General features: G+C 63.9%; 1 protein-coding gene across 1 annotated transcript in view; it reads right to left on the bottom strand.

Moving 5' to 3' along the window:
* Positions 1 to 6972: 6972 nt before the first annotated feature.
* PCNT (pericentrin) overlaps positions 6973 to 20737 on the bottom strand; it is a gene marked incomplete at its 5' end in the record, with an annotated part of 41458 nt that continues 27693 nt past the window's right edge. Inside the window, 15 exons of the mRNA XM_084232791.1 lie at positions 6973 to 7359; positions 7702 to 7829; positions 9175 to 9313; positions 9935 to 10011; positions 10531 to 10754; positions 11057 to 11176; positions 12779 to 13414; positions 13598 to 13700; positions 13787 to 13986; positions 15082 to 15456; positions 15777 to 15927; positions 16024 to 16246; positions 17145 to 17340; positions 17530 to 17703; positions 18189 to 18383. Of these exons, the coding sequence (XP_084088917.1) occupies positions 7316 to 7359; positions 7702 to 7829; positions 9175 to 9313; positions 9935 to 10011; positions 10531 to 10754; positions 11057 to 11176; positions 12779 to 13414; positions 13598 to 13700; positions 13787 to 13986; positions 15082 to 15456; positions 15777 to 15927; positions 16024 to 16246; positions 17145 to 17340; positions 17530 to 17703; positions 18189 to 18383 (2985 nt within the window). The 3' untranslated portion in view covers positions 6973 to 7315. The remainder of the gene's footprint in view (positions 7360 to 7701; positions 7830 to 9174; positions 9314 to 9934; positions 10012 to 10530; positions 10755 to 11056; positions 11177 to 12778; positions 13415 to 13597; positions 13701 to 13786; positions 13987 to 15081; positions 15457 to 15776; positions 15928 to 16023; positions 16247 to 17144; positions 17341 to 17529; positions 17704 to 18188; positions 18384 to 20737) is intronic.

The raw sequence follows: 20737 nt of genomic DNA, 5'->3' as shown, positions 1-20737 counted from the left end.
GGCCTCACACTCCTGTGCAAAGAGGATCTGCCCAGCGGCGGGCGGGTCCTGAGGGGGGCCTCCCGGCGGCGGGCGGGTCCTGAGGGGGGCCTCCCGGCGGGCCCGTCCTGAGGGGGGCCTCCCGGCGGGCCCGTCCTGAGGGGGGCCTCCCGGCGGCGGGCGGGTCCTGAGGGGGGCCTCCCGCGGCGGGCCCGTCCTGAGGGGGGCCTCCCGGCGGCGGGCCCGTCCTGAGGGGGGCCTCCCGGCGGCGGGCGGGTCCTGAGGGGGGCCTCCCGCGGCGGGCCCGTCCTGAGGGGGGCCTCCCGGCGGCGGGCCGGTCCTGAGGGGGGCCTCCCGGCGGCGGGCGGGTCCTGAGGGGGGCCTCCCGCGGCGGGCCCGTCCTGAGGGGGGCCTCCCGGCGGCGGGCCGGTCCTGAGGGGGGCCTCCCGGCGGCGGGCGGGTCCTGAGGGGGGCCTCCCGCGGCGGGCCCGTCCTGAGGGGGGCCTCCCGGCGGCGGGCCGGTCCTGAGGGGGGCCTCCCGGCGGCGGGCGGGTCCTGAGGGGGGCCTCCCGGCGGCGGGCCCGTCCTGAGGGGGGCCTCCCGGCGGCGGGCGGGTCCTGAGGGGGGCCTCCCGCGGCGGGCCCGTCCTGAGGGGGGCCTCCCGGCGGCGGGCCGGTCCTGAGGGGGGCCTCCCGGCGGCGGGCGGGTCCTGAGGGGGGCCTCCCGCGGCGGGCCCGTCCTGAGGGGGGCCTCCCGGCGGCGGGCCCGTCCTGAGGGGGGCCTCCCGGCGGCGGGCCGGTCCTGAGGGGGGCCTCCCGCGGCGGGCCGTCCTGAGGGGGGCCTCCCGGCGGCGGGCCGGTCCTGAGGGGGGCCTCCCGCGGCGGGCCCGTCCTGAGGGGGGCCTCCCGGCGGCGGGCCCGTCCTGAGGCGGGCGGGTCCTGACGGTCGGCCCCGCCTTGGCCGGCTCCTCCTGCGCGGGTCCCCATCACCAGCGTGGCCCCGCTGTTCTGAGGCGCCTCCTGCCCAAGCTGGAGGGGGCCGCACCTGGGAGGGCAGAGCCCCCCCACGCACACACGGGCACCTGCTAGGAAACAACCGAGCCCGGGCAGCGCCCTCTCCCAGGCTCAGAGGTTCCCACGGGCCACAGGACTTGGAGGACAGCGGGGATCCTGGCGGTCCCCCGGCATTCTGGTGGGGTGCGGCCGCCTGGCCTGGGGCCACCGCCAACCGGTTCATGCGGGAACAGCTGGGCCCTGGCCACCTCGCCCTGCCTCCCTTCACAGCAGCGACAGCGCAGCCTTCTCCGCCCTCTGCCGGGCCTCCCCCCAGGACCTCCCTGGCCCTGGAGTCTGAGGGCAGGAGTCAAGATGGCGTTGGAGCCGGTGACTGCGGGGGGCGCTGGCCGGAAGGTAACCTGGGGGTCGGTGTTCGCTCAGCTCAACCGAGAGGGCGTCAGGCCCCTTTGCCCCCAAGGGTGCCGGAGGGGCCCTGACCTCAGCTTGGCCTCAGTCTCCGCTGGAGAAACGTCCTTCCTGCCCGCCCCCTCCCTGGGCCTGACGGGCCACGCTCCTGTCCGGGGAAGTCCGGGCCACTCGCTGCGGGCCCTGCAGGCTTCTCTCGGCCACCAGCCACCCGCCAGTCAGGTGCAGGAGGGACCCACTGGCACCAGAAGAGCGATTTACCCGCCGCGTCATGAAATTATACCCTCTGTCTCGACCGTCACGTCCTGGTTCCTGAAACCTGGAGATTCCTGTCTTATCACAACACCCTCCCTTTGCCATGCCTGGGTTTTTGCTCAGGTGACTTGGAAGGCTCCCACATGGCTTCAGGATGGGGACCGGCCGCAAGAAGGGAGCGACCGGACGTTGAGCTCCGGAATCACATGGCGGTGATCACGAGCACGTGACTCAGCCTTGCTAACTGGTTTGGAGACTCCCCGGCTGGTGTGTACCCCACCTGGGGAAGCCGCTCTCATGCCACCTCCATACCTGTCCTGGGCATCTCTTCCACTCGGCTGCTCCTGAGTTAGAGCCTTTACAATATGCTGGCAATTGAAGGAGGGCTCTCTGCAGAGTTCTGAGCCATTCGAGCACATCACCAGCCCCGAGAGGAAGAGCAGTGGTCGGGACACAACTTTGGGTGAAATCCAAAATGGCCCCACATGTGGAGGGTTGACGAGACGGAAGAAAGAGCAGGTTTAACAGTCCAGGGGACGGACACACAAGGCTTGTCCAGGGGGCCTCTGCCCACACCCACCACAACCCTAAGTTTTTTTTTTTTTTTTGAAGGTTTATTTATTTATACACGCACTGGGCACAGTCAGAAGCGCGGGAGGGTGAGGGAATTCACCAGCGCCAGAGCGGGGAGCAGAGCAGGCAGAAGGACCGAAGGACACTGCTAGGGGGAGCAGGGGGCAGCAGGAGGGGTCTGCGTGCCATGGGGGACCCTCCGCCGGTGGCCGGGAAGCAGCCGGGGATCGAACCATTGCTGCAGAGGCTGTGTGGGCAGCTTCGCAACCCAGCGCTCAACCGCTGCGCCACCGGGGTAGGCCCCAACCCTAAGTTTCTATAGAGGCTGTTCCAGGGTCGGTTACGTGTCCCATTCAGATGGTCTCAACAAAACGTTGCTCTCATGGTTGCGTCCTTGAAATGTCTCCTAGTGTGAGAACGGCCAGCAGAACATCAAGTCCAAGGGCAAAGGAGGGTAAGGAGTTGGGAATGCCTGGATCCGGCTCAGGGGCCAACCAGTGGTCAAATCCTTTGATGACCTTCAAACCACAGCTCAAGGATTAAATTGTTCTCAGACCCTAGAGCCCAAGCGAGATAAAAAAGTATCCAAACTTTTGAGGTTTGCTCTCACGAAGGGCAGAGCCTAAAAGCTCTGAGCATGTACAGATCAGATTAACCTTGAGTCGAGTCCCAAGATGGCCAAAGTCGGGGTGGGGGGGGGGGGCACCAATAGAAATTTAAGACTCCCGTTATCTGGGAAAAACAAAAACCTTCATAATGCTTGTATGGGCTGCCCTGTAACTAGCCAGTGACCTTCAACCAAGTCCACATTTTCTTTGCTTTTCACCCACTCCTTAGTTAATAAGAATGCTTTCTTTTCAATCTTGGTCCTCTGAACCCCTTCTCCCACCTAGAGGGAAGCAAATTTAAGTTTTGTCTCCTGCTTCCCTGCTCATCAACTTGCAATACACTTTCTTCTCTCAAAATTCTGGTGTCTGGCCTCCCTGGTGGCGCAGGCGGTTGAGCGCAGCACTGTGAAGCCATCTGCGGCCTCTGCAGCGCCAGTTCAGATCCCCGCTGGCCATGGAGCAGCCCACATGGCGCAGCAGACCTCTCCTGGCTCTCCCGCTGCTCCCCTCAGCAGTGGATTTCGGTCATATTCTGTTTCCCATATTCATATTCTGTTTCCGCTCTGTCTCTGGTGAATCCTCTCACCCTCCCACACATCTGGCCTGTACCCTGGTTCTTGTATAAATATAAAAAAAATCTTTAAAAAAAAAAATTCTGGTGTCATATTTGACTCATGCATGTTGGCAGTAAGTCTCCTGCTCAGTCACCTCCTCACCCAGGTGCGAACCCCCAAGTTACTGTTGGCCAAGCAAAGTGTAGGTAGCCCGAAGACCCCACTTGATGTTTAAATTGGGGCCTGTGCTGACTTTGGGTCATGTCGGGAATGCATTCCAGGATGCCAGCTGGTGCTAGAGAATTGGTATTGAAAATGACCTGAGACCAACCCAGGAGGTCAGGTGGGCAAAGCAAGCTGCATGAACACATACCTCGGCTTCCCATGACATCTCCCTTGAGTTGTTCCCCTCGAGCTACTCCTGCTCTACATAGGGATTTGCATTTCCTGCCCCAAACTTGTTTGTGGGCTGCCCACATATTGACCACCGCTGCTCTGACCAGAAGCTCTTCTCCCAGCAGGCGTGGCCATAGGCTTGTGACCACGGAGTTTCCCGGATGTGGCTAGATTCACCCCAAGGACAGTGGAAAGTCATGCCATTTAGGGTGCCACTGCTCCCACAACCACAACACATAGCCCAGGCCCCCCAGCTGGCGAAGATAGGAAGGGCCTCAAACAACCCCTAATCCCCGAAGAGCTCTTTGCTTTTCACATCCTGTGACACCGGGCTCTGCTGTGTGACGGGCAGCTGTTTCAACCCAGTAGCAGAGTGAAGACTGAAGCAGCAGCAGGGAAAGGGGTTACTTATTGGCTGCTGGGATTGATACCAGTCACGGAGGGGAAACTGGATAGGCACCCGGGAGGGCAGGGAGATCTATAATCTGGTGTCTTCACTGGGCACCTCTTGGGACACAGTACTTCCAGGTTTAATTGCAGAGGAAGAAGGGAAAGGAAGTCCTGTGAAAACAAAACTACTAACGTCTCAAATCTTTCAGAAAGTTTAGGTCACCCAGTCAGCCAAGACGCTGGCTGAAGGCCGGAGAACAAGGGCTGGGAGACAGAAGCCCGAGGGAGCTGGCAGACATCAGACAGAGGCCTGTGACTGCGCAAACAAGGGGCGCACGGAGCCTTGCTTTAGCGCACGCCTTGGATGTCTTTGCTTTCACCTCCCTGTTGTGGGGGTATCCGGTCCTGACATCTGTGTTCCCTGGAGGGCCGACTGGTGATGGCACACTCCCGGCCTGGGGTGGGGAAAGGCTAGCGCGCGCACTTTCCTTCTTACAGAGTTGCCGCACAGCGCCAGGTGCGTAAGTCCCATTTTGATAAACATGGGTGAGAACAAATGCTGAGTAGCCAAGGGGGTGGTCATGCCACCCCTGGCGGTGCCTCTCAGCCCAACCCTCGCCTGCGTGCGCCACTTCTGCAGGGACCTGTCCTGGCTCAGGTCCCTTGTCCACTTTCACTGACAGAAAGGCCAACGTGGGTGCTTCCTCACTCGGCTGCAGGCAGTGTCTCCTCGCACAAGCGTCTCTAGGGGTAGGCTGCCCCGTGTCAAAGCGACAGCCCCGCTGACTCCTGCCCCCGGGGAGCAATAGCTTCTGGCTCCATCCCTGGGTCCCTTCCGCACATCCCTCGTGCCTCAGCTCTGCCAACATCAGCATAATCACATCCTTGTGTTAAATTCCCCGTTTGAAAACCCAGCAGAATTTGCTCGCCTGCCGGGGCTCTGGCTGATCGTGTCCTACATTAACGTGTTCTGGGCCAGACTTCAATTTGGTCATGACATTTTTTTCATCTTTCATTGTGAAAATACTCAAACAATAACCAACCATACGCTCACTGGGTTCAATGTTTTAAAAAGACTTGCCATTCTGCCTTAATCCACACACGTGGTGTCTGTGGGTGTGTGTGTGTATATGGGTCCCCGCAACAGTCAGTTCCAAGCAAACATTACAGGTCCCTATCATTAAACAATTCAGCCTACAAGGCCTAAGAAAAGCAGTTCTTACATAACCATTATCACACTTAAGAAAATGAGTAATTCTCCTAAAATCTATTATCCAATTACTCAAAAAAGTCTTTTTAGAGCTGAGCCCCCATTTAGGAACTTACTGAATTTTACGCATTATATTCCATTTTGTTCCTTATTTTTTTGCAACCTAAAAAAAAGGCTCATTTTTCTCTTCCCTGACGAACACTGTCTATCTGATAAAACTAGGCCACTCATTTGCAGAATTTCCCAGATCTGTCTTTTTCCTCATGGTTTCCTGTAATTTGTTCCCCATTTAAAACTGGGCATATGGGGCCTCCCCGGTGGCGCAGCGGTTGAGCACTGGGCTGTGAAGCTGCCCGCAGCCTCTGCAGCGCCGGTTCGATCCCCGGCCGCTGGTGAGGGTCCCACATGGCGCGCAGACCTCTCCTGCCGCACCTGCTGCGCCCCTCAGCAGTGTATTTTGTCAATCTGCCTGTTCTGTTCCCGGCTCTGGCTCTGGTGAATTCTCTCACCCTCCCGCGCTTCTGACTATACCCAGTGCTTGTATAAATAAATAAATCTTAAAAAATTAATAATAAAACTGGGCATACGTATAGGAGACTCTACATTCACGTAGCATCGTGCTGGGGACCCCAAATATGGGGCGCGAGACAGCAGACCTGAGGTTTCTGTGGTGGGAAGTCCACCTGGGTTGATGAACCTCAGCCCCAGCTGATTGCTTCTTGGGGGGCTGCAGAAGATGGTTCTCTGATGACACGGTCTCCTCCCGATGAGTGAGCTGCTGCCTTTCTGTACGGATTCCCCAACATCGACAAGGGTGCCTGCCTCTCCTCCACGAAAGGCAGGGTGAGCGCCTTGCTCTCTGATAGCAATGACCAAGGCAGCCTGGGAGACAGTCCTCCCCCTGGGCTCTACGTGGGCCCTGCTGCTTCAGCTCAGCTCTGGCACGCACGACTCTACTTGGTATCAGTCACCAATTCAATCGTGATGTTGTGGGCGCCGAAACTAGACACCTCAAGGTAGTGCTGCAGGACATGGTGATGTTGTACAGTATTATTGGCACAGAAGGTGAGACACAGGCCAGCATTGTAGGCGGAAAGAAAAATCCATCACCAAAAGCAGCAGTTATTCAGAGAAAGTTGTTTTATATTAAAACCTAAGCCCAGCAAAAAAATAACATGGTCAAGAGTCCTACAAACACGCTGAGACACAGATCAATATACCTAATGGCAGGTTTCTGGGTGAAGGGTAACTGCCAGACACTAGCCCCAGCACAAGAACGTTTGACCTACAGAAGACTGAGATCACGAGCGGCAGGTGGCGCGCGCACAACTAACACAGGGCGGAAGGAAGAGCGAGCGTAGGCTGCGGGGTGTCTGCCGTGGGCAGGGAAAAAAAGCTCTGAGTTCTGTGGAAAATTTTAACTTACAGGAGTTTCATGTAAATTCTAAACCTGTATTTTTTTTTTTTGCCACTTATGGAAACAAAGTAGACAAAACTACTGAACAACACAAGGGCTAGTCAAAAATAAAACAGTGCTTTAATTTTATTCCCTTGTCAATTTGTTTTCATTCTGAAATCCAGTTTCCATCTGCACATTGTAAGAAAATAAACAACAGGAAACCACTGTCTGCTCACCCTTCTTGGAGGCCGGCAGGGGCTCTGCTGGCAGGCACAGAACCGGCAGGCGGCGGGCCTACAGCACACGGCACCGCACAAAGGCAAGGAGCTGGGCCGCAAGGAGCGTCATGGGAAGCGCCCGTGTGGCCCTGCAGCAGCGCAGACAGGCGAGGACCACAGCGCGCGGGCTCGGGCGGCCGCAGAGATGGGGGGTCGCTCAGCACGACAGTCCCCACCACCAGTTTTCTTAGGAAAAGGACAACACAAATCTTTTCCTCAAGTAGAACTGCCACAGGTAAGAGCCACAGGATTTTATTGTTTAATCTTCTGACGGCAGGATTTCTTTGAAATGGAATCTAAATGTAAATAAAAGGGGTAGAGCGATTTGTCAGAAGGCACGGCACAGCTCTTAGGAAGACTCTCACAATATCAAAGTAGTACCACTGAGTTCATCTATTTTTTGGTGAAAATAAGAATTGTGATAAAATACACAGTGATTTAAATTCTGATGGTTAAGAAACTCTGGACAAACCACATCCGCCTGAAACACGTTCCCTGCGGGCCCTGAGAGCGTCTGAGAAAGGGCCGGAGGGCCAGCTGACGAGCAGGAGGCAGGAGAGAAGCACCTTCCCTGCCTCCCGGGCAGAGCGTGTCCTGTTATTTATTTAAAGGAACAGTCAGAGAGGGGCTTTAATTACCTGGCGGTAACCCCCCTAGCCTTTGCTGGATCACTTCTAAATGGTGGATATATTCCGTCAAGGAATGTTCCGGGTCTTCAGAAGTAGCCAGGGACCTCTCTGATCTTGATTCTGGGGACGGACTGGACCTACAAGCAAACACTCAATGATGGGGCGCGGCCGCCGGGGGCGTGGGGCTGTCTTCTTCCAGTCTTTGTGCTTTGAAACCAACGTCTGCATCTCAGAGCCAGAGAGCCAGGACCACTGTGCCCACTCCACGCGCCCTGGACTGTCATCAGCAACTCCGGGCCCACCTCTGTGCTGGGCGGGGTGCGGGGGGGGAGTGTCTTTCCCTGATACCCGAACTGTGCCCTTTACTTGAGGTCAACCCCAGCCAGCTGCACCCCCACCCCCTCTGGCGCAGGGATGCCCTTGGCCAGCCTGGGCTTCCTCTCCAGGGCAGGAACACATGGGCCTCCCCCTGCGGTGTGGGTCCCTGCCTGCCCCCGCCCCCACCCCGTGACAGGACATCCTGGGCCAGGGCCATAGCAAGTGCTGCCCTCCCGAAAGACTGGGCGTCAGGCCTCAGCGACTCGCCCTGTGCTGGGCCCACCAGGCCCCAGGCCAAGCCCGTGTTTGAGGAGTGAGACAATGAGGTCAGGCAATGTGAGGAGCAGGTGCGCAAGCTGCGCCCCAGGGCACCTGCTCCCCGGCTGCATTGGAGGGCGCAGACTGCAAGCCATGCGGGGCACCACGAGGCTGGGGCGAGGACAAGCCAGTCACAACCAGCCATGACACCAAAGCACAGAGACCAGTGTGGCCAGGGGCTCGCACGGTCTGCTCAGCGCTGGCAGGAGGAAGCGTACGCAGGGAGAAGGCACCACAGCTACTCGATTGTCGGCGCGCGACAGGCAGACGCCGCAGGCCACACGTGACTGTCTACGTGCAGGGCGTATTCCATGCACAGAAAAGTCGAGGTTGAGTGTCCGAACGGATGACTCATGACCGGGACTGCCCCCGCCCCCCCGTGAACACGGCTGTTTGCACGGCTGAGGCCGGAGAAGAGGAAACAGCTCACGGCTTGCAGTGAGCCCCTAGCTGAGCTAAGGACAGGGAGTCGAGTGAGGACCCAGGCAGGCCGGACCCCGCCGCATCTCACTCCCTCACAGGACAGGCTGAGCCCAAGCCACCGCAGAAGCCTCCTCTGCCTCAACTTCTCAACACTCGCAACAGTTTGTTCATTGAAGTTTTTCTCCTTAAACAACTTATGGAGGGTTAACACTGCCACTGTCACAACCTGACTGCCAGCTGCTGTGAAGCCAGATACATTGCGTCTAAGGTAAAACCTAGTCCCACAAAGAAGAAATGCAAAAAAGGCCCCCAGACACGTGTGCGCATGTACGTGCGCGTGAAGGGCCACCCCTGGGAGGGGGGCCTGTCTCTGCAGACTGGCCCCTCAAGCATCCGGGGAGCCGGGCCGGAGGCACAACGCACCTTTCCCTCTGGCGGGGGCGGGTTTTCTGCACAGGGTCCCGGGTGTGGCTGGAAGACACGTCCCGGGTTGGGGGGGACTCGCTGGCTTCAGGTAGAGACCGCTGCTGCCGCGGGCCTGGGCCGCCTGGCCCCCGGATTACTTAACAGAGAAATTAGGAAAAGACAGAATTGCCTTTCAGTAGGAAGGCCCATCGGCCAAAGCTTTAAATTCACGAGCTTTTGAATCTTCAGAGCAGTTTGCAAACATTGTTAAAGTACTCATTTTATAAAGGTCGTCTTAGAAACCTCTAGGAGAAACTGGAGTTTCAGTCCTCTGCATTTTTCTCCTGCAAAAACTCTGGACCCCAGGTCCCTTGGGGCAGCTTGCGGGGGGGGGGGGCGGGGGGGGGGAGGCCTGCCCCACCAGTGCAGAGCAGAGGGGAGCGAGCACCATGGCCCTTGGCCAGGCCCTCTGGCTGCAGCAGCAGAGAACAGAAAGACCCGCGAGCCAGAAAGCCCTGAAAGGCCTGTGCGGCAGTGAAGAGCCTTCGCTCGATGTGGGGCGACCAAGAGGCCCTTTGGTCAAGGACGGGCCGCGAGGGCAGGCATGGATTCGTGCGTCCATCTCCTGCTGCTCCTGAGCCGTGTCCTTTGGGTGCCCCCAACAGCACAACCACCGGTCTCTGCCGACTGCGCTCCCACGGGCACGCAGGGTGACCCGGGTGTTCTGGGACCCGCCCCAGCGGGGCCACAGTGGGCAGGGGAGCAGCTGAAGGTGCACCTGGACGGGCGGCCTGGCCGTGAGCCAGCGCTCCCTGCCGATCCACTTCTCGCCATTTCTTAACCAAAAAACGTAACCTACAAAATAAGGGACAAAGCATGGAAAACTTGAGCAAACCAGGAGCATGAGCAGGGATGTGCGGGGCTGACGGCGGGTCGGGGAGTGGCAGAGCCATCTTCACACCCACCCAGCGGCCACGACCGTGTCCCACGCACCTGGAGGGCAGGTGCTGGCCAGTCCAGTCACTGCCTGACTATCCCTATCCCTAACCCTCCCTTCTGCCACCGGACAGGCTCAGGACAGCAGGGCCGTGGGCACGCAGAGGATCAGGTCAGGGTGGGGAGGTCAGACACTCCCCTGGGACAGCCCAAGCCAGGGGCGTCATTCCTCAGGTCATATCGAAGGTCCCTCCTCGGTGGGCAGCAGAGGCCCTGCCGCAGGGGGCCCTCAGCGCCACTCCCCCCCCAGCCACGGGCCTCAGGGTACCTCCTGGATGGGCGCTGGGCAGCTGGGGGCTGCTCACCTGCCCCTCCAGGCAGGATGTGTCCCCAGCCCCAGGGCGGGGGGCGGGCGGGGAGGGGCGGGGCGGGGCGCACCTGGAGATGGCCACCACCACCCGCACGGCCGTGCGGAAGCGCGTGACGGGGCGCGCGGCGCCTTCGGCCTTGGAGGGAAACACGCCCAGGTGGGCGATCATGGAAAGCGTCTCCTGCTCCGAGTCCTGGAAGCCGCCGATGAGCAGCAGCAGGTAGCGCTTCTGGTAGATGAGGGCCTTGCGGAAGCTCTCGGCCCGCAGGTAGTGCAGGTACAGCTTCTCCATCTGCAGGAAGGGAGGCGCTCGGAGGGGCCGCCCGCCCGCCCGCCCAGGCCACCTCCGTCTGCCGGCCAAGGGCCACCCAGAGGGGCCCCGCGGGCGGCCGGGCACCGGTCCCGCAGCACCCCCGGAGGGAGCACCCCACCCCACACGCCGGCCGGACCCGAGCCCCAGCAGGCGGGGGCAGGGGGCGGCACCGCGCGGGCCAGGGCCGCGGGGCTCCGGGTCTCCAGGCTGCTCCCGGGACGTGCAGCGCCGCCCGCCCCCACTTGGCCCCCCACTTGGCCCCCACCCCCCTCCCCTCTCACCCTGACACCGCCGCAGGGGGCGGCCCCACTGGCAGCTGGCGTGGGGCGTCCGGGCTCGGCGAGACGGGGCGAGCGCTGCAGGGCCGTGCGGTCCGGCCTCCCCGCGGGCCTGTCCGGCCTCTGCAACACACGGGCCGGGCCGGACGCTCGAGACGCGTGCCCCCGCCCACCTCCCGCCCCCCCACAGCTACCGACTCCCGACCAGCCCCGCCAAGCTGCGCGTTTTCATCAGACACAAGAAGCCGAGTCTGAGTAAAATAAACCCGAATTCAAAACCTGACGCCCGCACGCGCAGGCCGAGGCACCGGCTCCCGGGAACGGCCGGCCACGGGGACCCGCGCCCCGCGCAGCAGCCACGAGCGCTGGGAAGCGCCAGCCGGAGGGCACCGTGTCCGGCAGCCCGGGAGCGGGAGCCTGCGGCGGCCGATGGCCCCAGGCCGAGCACTCGCACCCCCACCCGCCAGCCCAGAGGGTTCCGGCGCCCTGAATGCTGCCCAGGAGCAGGCCCCTGTTCCTCTCTCACCGGGGGCCCTGACCGCCACTGCCCCCTGGCCCCGTCCCGGCTGGTGTGGGTGCCTCGCAGAGGTGGTGACGGGGTTGGTTCCCATCACTCTGCGCGAGCTTTCCAAGGCCTGTCCACACAGCTGCCGTTCCTTTTCATTGCCAAGTATTATTCCACCAGCAGACACGCTGCATTACTCGGCCACTGTTGGGGGGACACCGAGTTGTTCCCACTCTGGGTCTAGGGCAAGCGGTGGCAATGGGAAACTGCCTGCGAGTACTTGGACACAGACCTTTGTCTCTCTCAGGGACACCCGGCCACAGGCTTGCCGGCCACGCCGCTGCTCTGGTCCTGCTGCCATGGGACCTGCAGCATCACACCCCCAGCACGGCCCCCAACTCAGCGCCACCCAGTCAAAGTAGGATCCCAGACATTTACACCGATGGACGGCAGGAGGCCCAGAGCAGCCAGAGGGGAACAGCCATAGGCAGGTGCCCGCCAGAGGGGAGCTGCGCGGCAAGGTGCCCGCCGAGGGTCCGGGCGGAGCCCCAGTGGCAGTGCGGTGGAGACACAGATGCATGGTGGCGCTACAGGCCTCCCAGGAGCAGACATGGCTGGGCGGAGGGACGGCCACCACACACACAAAATGACCCGATTCCCTCAGACCAAAACCAAAAATCAGCTGAAAACAGCCACAGTGCTGAACGTCAGGGCGCAGCAGCGTCTGGGCCCGGCCGCAGAAGGGGAGGGCATCAGCACCTCACGGAGGCCCTTCTTCTGCCCAGGGCCCCGTGGAAGGGCCGGTGCACCCAGGAGGGCTGTTTGCAAAGCGCAACCTGCATCAGAGCTGTGTCCAGAGCACGAGTCCCTCCGTGCTGACCATGGAGACCAGGGAACGTGGCTGAGCAGCGTGGCCCCCTCAGTGACTCAGAACCTCCGCCCTCGTCAGAAGTGACAGGTGCCAGACAACGGCCCCACCCCACGCCCGGGCAGAGGCAGGACTGTCCCTGCCGTGACCCAGGAGCCAGCTGGGCCCGCGCCCCTCAGCCCCCAGCCCCTCAGCCTCATGACCCCCAGTGCCCACCAGGCCAGGAGGCTCACCCACGAGGCCCGAGAGGCAGCAGGGCGCTCACAGGCACGGTGGCCACAAGGGCCAGGCCCAGGGGGCTCCGAGCAACACCACACGGGCGGGCAGAAGACCATGAGGGTCAGGAAACTACTCCCTCCCACTCCCGGCCACAGTCCCCTAGAGCTCCCGCTGCACCGGCTGCAGACAGCGGTGGTGGCAGGCTGTGGTGACAGCAGGGATGTCCACGTCGGTCACCAAAGCAAAGCCTGGGCAGCACGGCCCGCACGACACCCCGACTCACGCTCAGCACACAGCCCCCGCGCAGGTGCCGCTTCAGCGTCCGCTCCAGCCGCGACACGGCCCGGCCCAGCTCTGCCTTCTCACGCGCTGCCGCGCCCAGTGCGCTCCTCAGGGCGTCATTGTCGGCCAGCAAGACGCCTGCCAGCTCAGCCCGCAGCCCCGCCGGCACGTTCTTGGGGGGAAGACAGGCAGAGGATTGTGGGAGGTGCCGGCTGCCATCGGTCGCCACTTCAGCCTGGCTGGGGCTTGGCACAGAGTGTGGGGTTGGCAGAGCTGCCCCAAAGGATGGGGCAGCGGCTCGGGCTGGCTGTGGACAAGCCCCAAGGGGGCCCCGCTGTCCCCCAGGGGCCAAGGTCCTGTCCACAGACTTGTCCTCTCCTGAGGAAGCAGCGACCCACCCAGGTGGGCCATGGGGAACAGCCGGCACCCACAGACGGGGCAGGGCAGGCAGGACCTTGGCAGGACCTTGACGGGGCAGGAGCCACCTCTGCATTCTCAAGAGTGTGCAGCATTCACAAGGGACTTTTGTCTAAAGACTCAAGGCCCGCGGGGAGCTCTGTGACACCGAGGCAGCCATGAGTTGCCCTGGGCCCCGGGAGGCCGGGTAGACATCACCCATGGCACCCAGCACGCGCCCTCCCTCCCGGACCCACGCCAGTGCCCACCTCACCTGGGAGGGGCTGGATGCGCTCAGCTCGGCCCTGAGCTCCTGCAGCGTCCGCAGCAGAGACGCCACTGCTTTCTCGTTGGAGGACGTCCAGTCGTGCAGCGTCCTGCAAGCGGGACGGCAGTCAGGTCCACGGGGCCAGGCCGGGCGCGCCGAGGGCCCCATCTCAGCCGCCCGCCCCAGGGCGCCCACCTGTCCACGGTGCGGCTGACGAAGCTGGTCAGGAGGCCGGCCACGCAGAGCAGCTGCTGCCGTGTCTCCTCCAGGCCCCGCTGTTGCTGGTGGAGCCCGCTGGGCTGAGGGCAGGGTCGCGCCGCCTCCAACTCCCGCGCCGGCTGCTGCAGCTGCTTTGCCTTATGCTCCTCACGCTGGCGCCGCAGTTCAAGCTCACGCTGCCGCCACGGAAACATAACGGGGGAGAGGCACTCACACCCGTCCGGAGCCCATGGGCTCGCCATGGCCACCCCGGGCAGCTGGATGCCCAGGGCCATGGGCAGCGGGCTGGGGAGCTGGGGCACGGCTGTGCAGCCACACTGCGAACCCCCATGCCTGTCCTCCTCTGGCCCCCAGCCCTCCCAGGAGGAAACGCATCAGGGACGCCAGCCGACCAGGGCCAGGTGAGAGGAGCCGTCGCTGCGGCCACCATGGGCAGGGGCCACAGGTGGGGAGGGCCTGGGGCTCCTCCGGGGCGGTGAGAATGTTCTGGACGTGCCCCGAGATGGTGCTATGAGCCTGCACGTGCCAAACTCAGGCCGCTGCAGAGGCTACAAAACCCCGCAGACACAGGTGCCACGGGCTCCAGCAGAGACGGCCGACAACCCACCAAGAGCAGTCGCGCCCGGACCAGCGCACCACCACGAAACCACCGTGACACGGAGCCTCGACTGGGAGGACAGAGCCAGCGGCTCGGGGCAGGGAGACGGGGCTGGCTGGCGAGCGAGGCAGACGCTCTCCCAGGTTGGCAGACTTGCAACCGTCAGGCTGGCGTCCGCCCCACCCAGGCTGCCCGAAGGGTGCAGAGGGCGACCCCCACTCCACACAGTGTGACTCTGTGTGAGGAGAGGCCCAGAAAGAAAACGCACCCAGAACAGCGAAACTGAGCAGCCAGGCCTCAGCGCCGTGGGGGAGACGGCCGTGCCCTGGACCCACCACCGAGGCCAGGGGCAGAGGCTGGCGGCGCTTGGTGGGGGGATGCCCAGGCTGGCTCAGACGTGGGCGCCGAGCCCAGTCTGCTCTGCAGGGACCGCAGGCCAGTGCCTGCCCGGCGGCTCCTCGCTGTTGCTGACGTTGCGGCTCTCACCTGCGTCTCCTTGTCTCCCTGCCGCCGCGACCCCATCCATGTCTGGTCCGCTCCCACCGGCCCGCCTGCTCTCTCAGCCGCCAGCGTGCCCGCACTACATCTGCCTGTGACCACGCGGGCTCTGCCCGGCCACACTCCAGCTCTGCCCGGGTGTGGGCGTTGCCTGCAGTGTGCTCCAGGCTCTCACCTCCTCCTCCCGCTGGAGCTCCTCAGGGCGGGTCTGCACCTGCTCAGTCCCCAGCATCCACGGCGGGGGCGGGGCACCGGGCGGCTGCGCCTCAGAGGCGGGTGGGGCCTCCTGGGCCCTGCGGCTTAGCTGCTCGGTCAGCAGGCGCTCGTGCTGCAAGGCGGCGGTCAGCTCCCGCACACGGCCCCGCTCGGCCTCCAGGCTCTGCTGCAGCTCGGCCAGCCGGCTCCGCTCCTGGGCCAGCAGCGCCTCACATCGTGAGGCCTCAATGCGCAGCTCCCGCTGCAGGTTGTCCCTCGCTGCCTGCTCATGCTTCAGCGCCACCCGCAGGCGGCTGCTCTGCGCGCGCTGCTTGTCCAGAGATGCCCTCAGTGCCTGCGGTGCGAAACAAAGTGGGCAGCCCATCAAGGCAGGCCACACACCCCGATGTGCTCCCGGGCACCCAGGCGGTGGCCTGGGGCGGCGTGGGGCCGAGAGCGGCTCTGCCCCTGGACACTGTCCCCAGGCTGCCTGGCTGCGCCTCTGGGAAGGGAGGGTGGCAAGCTCAGGAGCCAGGACGCGTGGTGGTCAGGGCGCAGGGGCTGGTGCTGCCTGCCGGGGCACAGGCTGGAAGCTGCATCCAGCCGTGCAGCGTCTCCAGCAGCTGTGCCAGACAACGCATGGGGCCGGCCTGCCTGCCCGCCCGCCGGCGCTACCTCCAAGGCAGAGGCACTCTGGGCCTCCCTCTGCACGAGCTGCTGCTGCTGCTCCTCCAGCCGGCTCTGCAGGGTGCTGCCCCGGCCGCGCTCGCTCTCCAGCTCCTGCAGCGCAGCCTTCAGGTCCTTCTCCTGACCATCCAGCAGGGACCTGCATGGGGCGATGCTGGTGTGAGGGATGTGGGCAGCCGAGTGGCTCCCGCACATGCGCCCCCGCCGGAGGGTCTGCAGAGCCGGCTGGCCGCACCTCAGCCGCAGCACCTCCTTCCGCACGTCGTCCAGGGAGCGCAGCAGCCGCTCGTTCTCCTGCCGGCACTGGCGGAGCTCGGTGCCCAGGGCCCGGGCCGCAGCCTGCTCGGCCACCAGCAGCTTGCGCGCGTGGCTCGCTGCCTCCTGCTCCTCGCTCAGGGTTCTCTGCAGGTCGCTCGCGATGCTCTTCTCCTGCTCAACCTTATATGCCAGCAACTCCACTAGGGGGTGGGGGACGGGACCCGCGTCACCGTGGCCTGAGCGGGCAGTGGGCATGTCAAGCATGAGCAAGCCCAAGGGTGGGGCCCGTGTGTGGGGCGTGAGGCTGCTTGGGCCTGAAGCTGCGCTTCCGGGGAGCCTGGCACTCAGGGCCATGGCACTCCCGCCACCCCCACACGAGACTACTGGACTGGGCTGTGTCCAGCCCTGCCCTCTCACACTGCAGGCATCCCCCACCCCCGCCTGTCCAGGACGGGCCACATGCCCTCTGACCCAGGGCTGCTCGGCCTGGGGTCCAGAGGGAAAGCTGGAGTTGATCGAGATGGACCGGCTCTAACGGGGCCACCCTGGACGCCCAGAGGAGTGACCAGCCGGGGGCCGCCCTGGACACTGCCCCGTCTGCCAGTCCTGCCTGCGTGCCTCCCGGCCCCCTTCAAAGACCCCAGGAGCCCACCCGGTCACCCCAACACCACAGAGAAGACAGCCAGCACCGCTCCAGAAACGCCCCCAGAGCCGCGCACAGGCCGTGGGGGTGGGTGGTGTGGGCCAGGCCCCCACCCTGCCTCTGCTCCTCCCCCGTGTGCTGGGGACAGGTGGCTGCCCCCGGCCAAGTCCAGCACCTGGCGCACAATACTCAGGGTCAGGGTCGGACGCCAGCCACAGGCTGGACACCAGCTGGCAACTCCAGACCCTGTGGAGCAGGCATAGGCGCCCGACCCCTCCTGCTGTCATGCCCAGAGACTGGCCACTACGCGGACCCGCCCCCCACGGCAGCCGCAAGCAGGGATGGGGTGAGGAGAGCTGACTCCTGCCTCTGCCCAGCACCGAGATCCGGGCCGGGATGCCCACCCGCTGGCCACCTGCCAGCCACCTAACCATGGGGTGCACCCGGGCGCCCACCCTGCCTGCGCAGCTGGTGCTCCTGCCGGCTCCCGCGGGCCTCCGCACTGGTCAGTGCCGCGCACAGCTGCTGCAGCTTCTCCTGGTTCTGCAGGTGCGTCATCCTCAGCTGGGCGCGCAGGGCCTGGACCTCGGACAGCAGGCTGCTCCTGTCGGCCAGGTGGGGGCGCTCCAAGGACTTCTCCTGCAGGGCTCCCTGGGCGTGGGCAGCGGCCATCACGCGGGGCCTGGGTGCCCCTCTGCCATGGCCCTCACCCCATGCCCCTGCTTTCTGGGCAGGCCCCGCTCAAGGGTGTGCTGTCCGCTCAGCCGCCGGCCGAGGGGGATGCTCCCCACTCCAGGGAAGCTGCACCCACGGGCAGCCGGGCTCCAGGGCCCCGCTCACCTGCTCGCAGACCGCCCGCTCCAGCTGCTCCAGCAGGCAGCCGGGGCCCCTGGGGTCAGGGCCACCCAGCGGGTGCTGCAGCTGCACCTGGATCAGCTCGCGCTCCTCCTCGAAGGCCTCCCGCACGGCCTGCAGGAACTCCGCCCTCCAGTTCGGGCCCAGGGCGGCAGGCTCCTAGGCAGTGACAGGCGCCCTCAGACGCTGCGTGGAGCAGGACCACGGGTGCAAGCTCCCCCACCCAGTCAGAGCCCGCTGCCCTCCAGCAGAGTGGAATTGGCAAAGGGGATGCAAAGACAGACCCCTCCCCCAGCCTCGTCCCTGCTCGAAGCCTCGGCAGCACCAGGCCGTGGGGGTGGGTGGTGTGGGCCAGGCCCCCACCCTGCCTCTGCCCCTCCCCATGTGCTGGGGACAGGTGGCTGCCCCCGGCCAAGTCCAGCACCTGGCCCGCAACACTCAGGCCTCTCCTGGCTGCCAGCCTCTGGGTGCAGAGTGGACACAGAGGCCTGTGACTCAGGTGCAGGCCACGCCCTCCACCTGGCACCCGACCCCTCCTACGGCTCCTCCCCCCAGGCATGGCGTACAAGATGCTGGACATGGCTGAGGCCCGGCCAGTGTGAGGGCTGCTGGCCAGAGGTGGCTGCTCGCCCCGACCCCCGTACCTGCTCTCCCTTCAGAGGTGCTGGGCTCAGGCGTCCCCTCAGGGCCGGCACCGCCTCCAGAAGGCTCTGGCCCCGCCTCAGCAAGTGCTCCAGGGGGGCGCTGGGCTCCCCCTTGCTCAGGGCACTGGGGGGGCCCCAGTACTGGGACAAGGCCAGGATGTGGTGGCTCTCATCACACACCATCTGCAGCAGTGTCTGCCGGGGACGGGCATATGGGGAGTGGGACGCGCATCCTCCGTGGCCCTGCCTCTCGCGCTGTCCCGCCCAGGGACGCCAGCCCATCGAGACGACTGGGAGGCTGGCGTGAAGGAGTGCGTCTCCTCCCTGAACACCCGGGGTGGCCCTGCAGTGCCGGGTCTGCCGTCGTGGCAGAGCTGGCTCCACAGCAGCACCCTTGCCCTGCCGGGACCCCGGGAGGCACCGCTGGGCCATCCGGGCTGCAGCGGCCGGGCCTGCCCCTGCCGTTACCTTCACTTGCTTCGGATGCAGGTCCTGCTCCCTCACCATGCCCAGGGGCCGCCGGGACCTCGCAGAGCTGAGAGGTGCAGCCGCGAGACAAGCAGGTGGGGCATCGGGGCTTCCAGAGCCTGGGCCGACCACCTCTCCAGACGCTGCGCCGTCACCTAAAGCACAGCTCAGCATCAGGCCGCAGAGCCTGGCCCAGCCCCCTGTGGGCGCAGCAGAGCGAGGCGGGTACGCCCTGACAGCTGAAGAGCCACGTGGCCCTCGTTGAAGGAGCCGCCAGCAAGCCGCCCAACGCAGCGAGCAGCCCCAGCAAGAGTGAGATGGCGGTGCCACAGACTGAGCAAAAGACGCACATGTCGGCACCCACAGCGCAGGCTCGGGTACTCTGCCCCTCCGGCGTGCTTAGGCGTTTCCAGGTCCCAAAGTGAGACCCACCCCCGGGCTGCGGGACAATCGGGGCAGCCTCCGGCAGGGGCTGACACTCCCCAGACCTGAGGACCAGGGCACCTCCAGGGCAGGCGGTGCTGGGAGGGTGCTGACCCAGGACGGACAGCGAGAAACTGGGGCGCATCAGCCGGGTGGGGACCCTCCACGCAGTGCAGGCTTCCACCCGGAGCCCACGATGGGAGCAGCCCTCAGGCCCACTCCCGCCTGTGCCCCGAGGGAAAGCGCCCGCTGCCCCCACCAGCACTCAGCCTGTGGGAAGGAGGCCGCAGGCAGCCTCGGGCCACGCCCCCAGCAAGGCTGCCAGTCGCAGGTCCTCGAACACGCCAGGAATGTGCAGGCAGGAGCGGAGAGAGACGGACACAGAGAAACAGCCAGCTCAGCTGACAGAAGACGACCACGACCAGCATCCCCAGGGGAGCAGCAGGGGGGCAGCCCCGAGCGCAGGCAGCTCAGAGCCAGGGGCAAGCGGAGAGAACATGGTACAGGGCCTGAGACACTCAATCCCCACAATCCTCAAAAATCCCCGTAAATACGGTAACAAAAAGCGGGAAGTAAGAGTTCTAGCCCAGGAGTCCCACACACGCTGGCCACAGAAGGCTCCAAGGTCTTGAGGAAACACCCCCAGCCCGCGCTGGGTCGCACCATCGGTGGCAGCAGGGAGACCCCTGAGGCCTCCCCAGAAAGGCCTCCACGTGCCTTCTCTCGCGCAGTCTCTGGAAACGGGGCACGGGGTGCACAGGGCCTCGTGGATAAGCCGCTGGAGGCCTGAAGAAGGCCCGGCGGCCAGTGTGGACATGCTGGACGCCAGGACACAGAAACAAGTCTCCAGAAGCAAAATGACATCAGGTCTGCAAATGGCCTGAACACACGCCCGGAGACAGAGACAGGCAGAGCCGCCGGCGCCAGCCCGCGCCCGCGAGAGGGGCAGCTGCGTGCTGGCCTGCGCCGAGCAGGGACGACGCCCGCAGAGGTGGTCAACTCACGTTTTTCGCTCCCACTGCTGTTTCCTTCTACCCCAGGAGCAGGCGACGCGGACTTTTCTTGAGAATCGAGAGACGTTATAAAATCTTCGACATCTTTCTCCTGTTCAAATAGGCGGATTTTAAATGTCCGAGTGCTAACAACGCAGCGCGTCGTGGGCTGAGCTGGCCAGATGGAAGGCGTCTGGGCCTGAGCTGACCATGTTCCCACAGAGAACACAGAGTATCCAAAAGCGTGGACGCACGAGCCACACTGGGCGCCTCACACCCCTTAGCGCACCTGCTGGCTCTCAGAACGCATTGAGAGCAACAAGTATTGCAGATTTAGTTTTTGGTGCCACTTCAAACGGGGCGTGAAGACTTCAAATAACACACATCCCCTCGTTTATTCATCTCACCCGCGATACATGACCTCGAGCTACGTCAGAAAAACCATCTAATTCAAAAATCAGGGACTGACGTATCCTTGACACTAGTTAGCGTGACACGTGGCACCTGCTCGTGTGAGACGCGACAAAGGTAGCCCAAAGAGCTCTGTGGGGCAGCGGGAGACGGGTCCACCAGGGCCGGCAAGAGGGCACAGGCCTGGGAGCTCCTCACCCCGCGGAAGGCCGGCGTGCCCAGTGCGGCACCACTGCAGACACGGCTGGGGCTGAG

This window comes from Talpa europaea (assembly GCF_964194135.1).
Source record: "Talpa europaea genome assembly, chromosome: 4".
NCBI classification, from domain to species: domain Eukaryota; kingdom Metazoa; phylum Chordata; class Mammalia; order Eulipotyphla; family Talpidae; genus Talpa; species Talpa europaea.
Note: the sequence above shows the minus strand (reverse complement) of the source record. Positions and strands in the feature narration are given on the sequence as shown.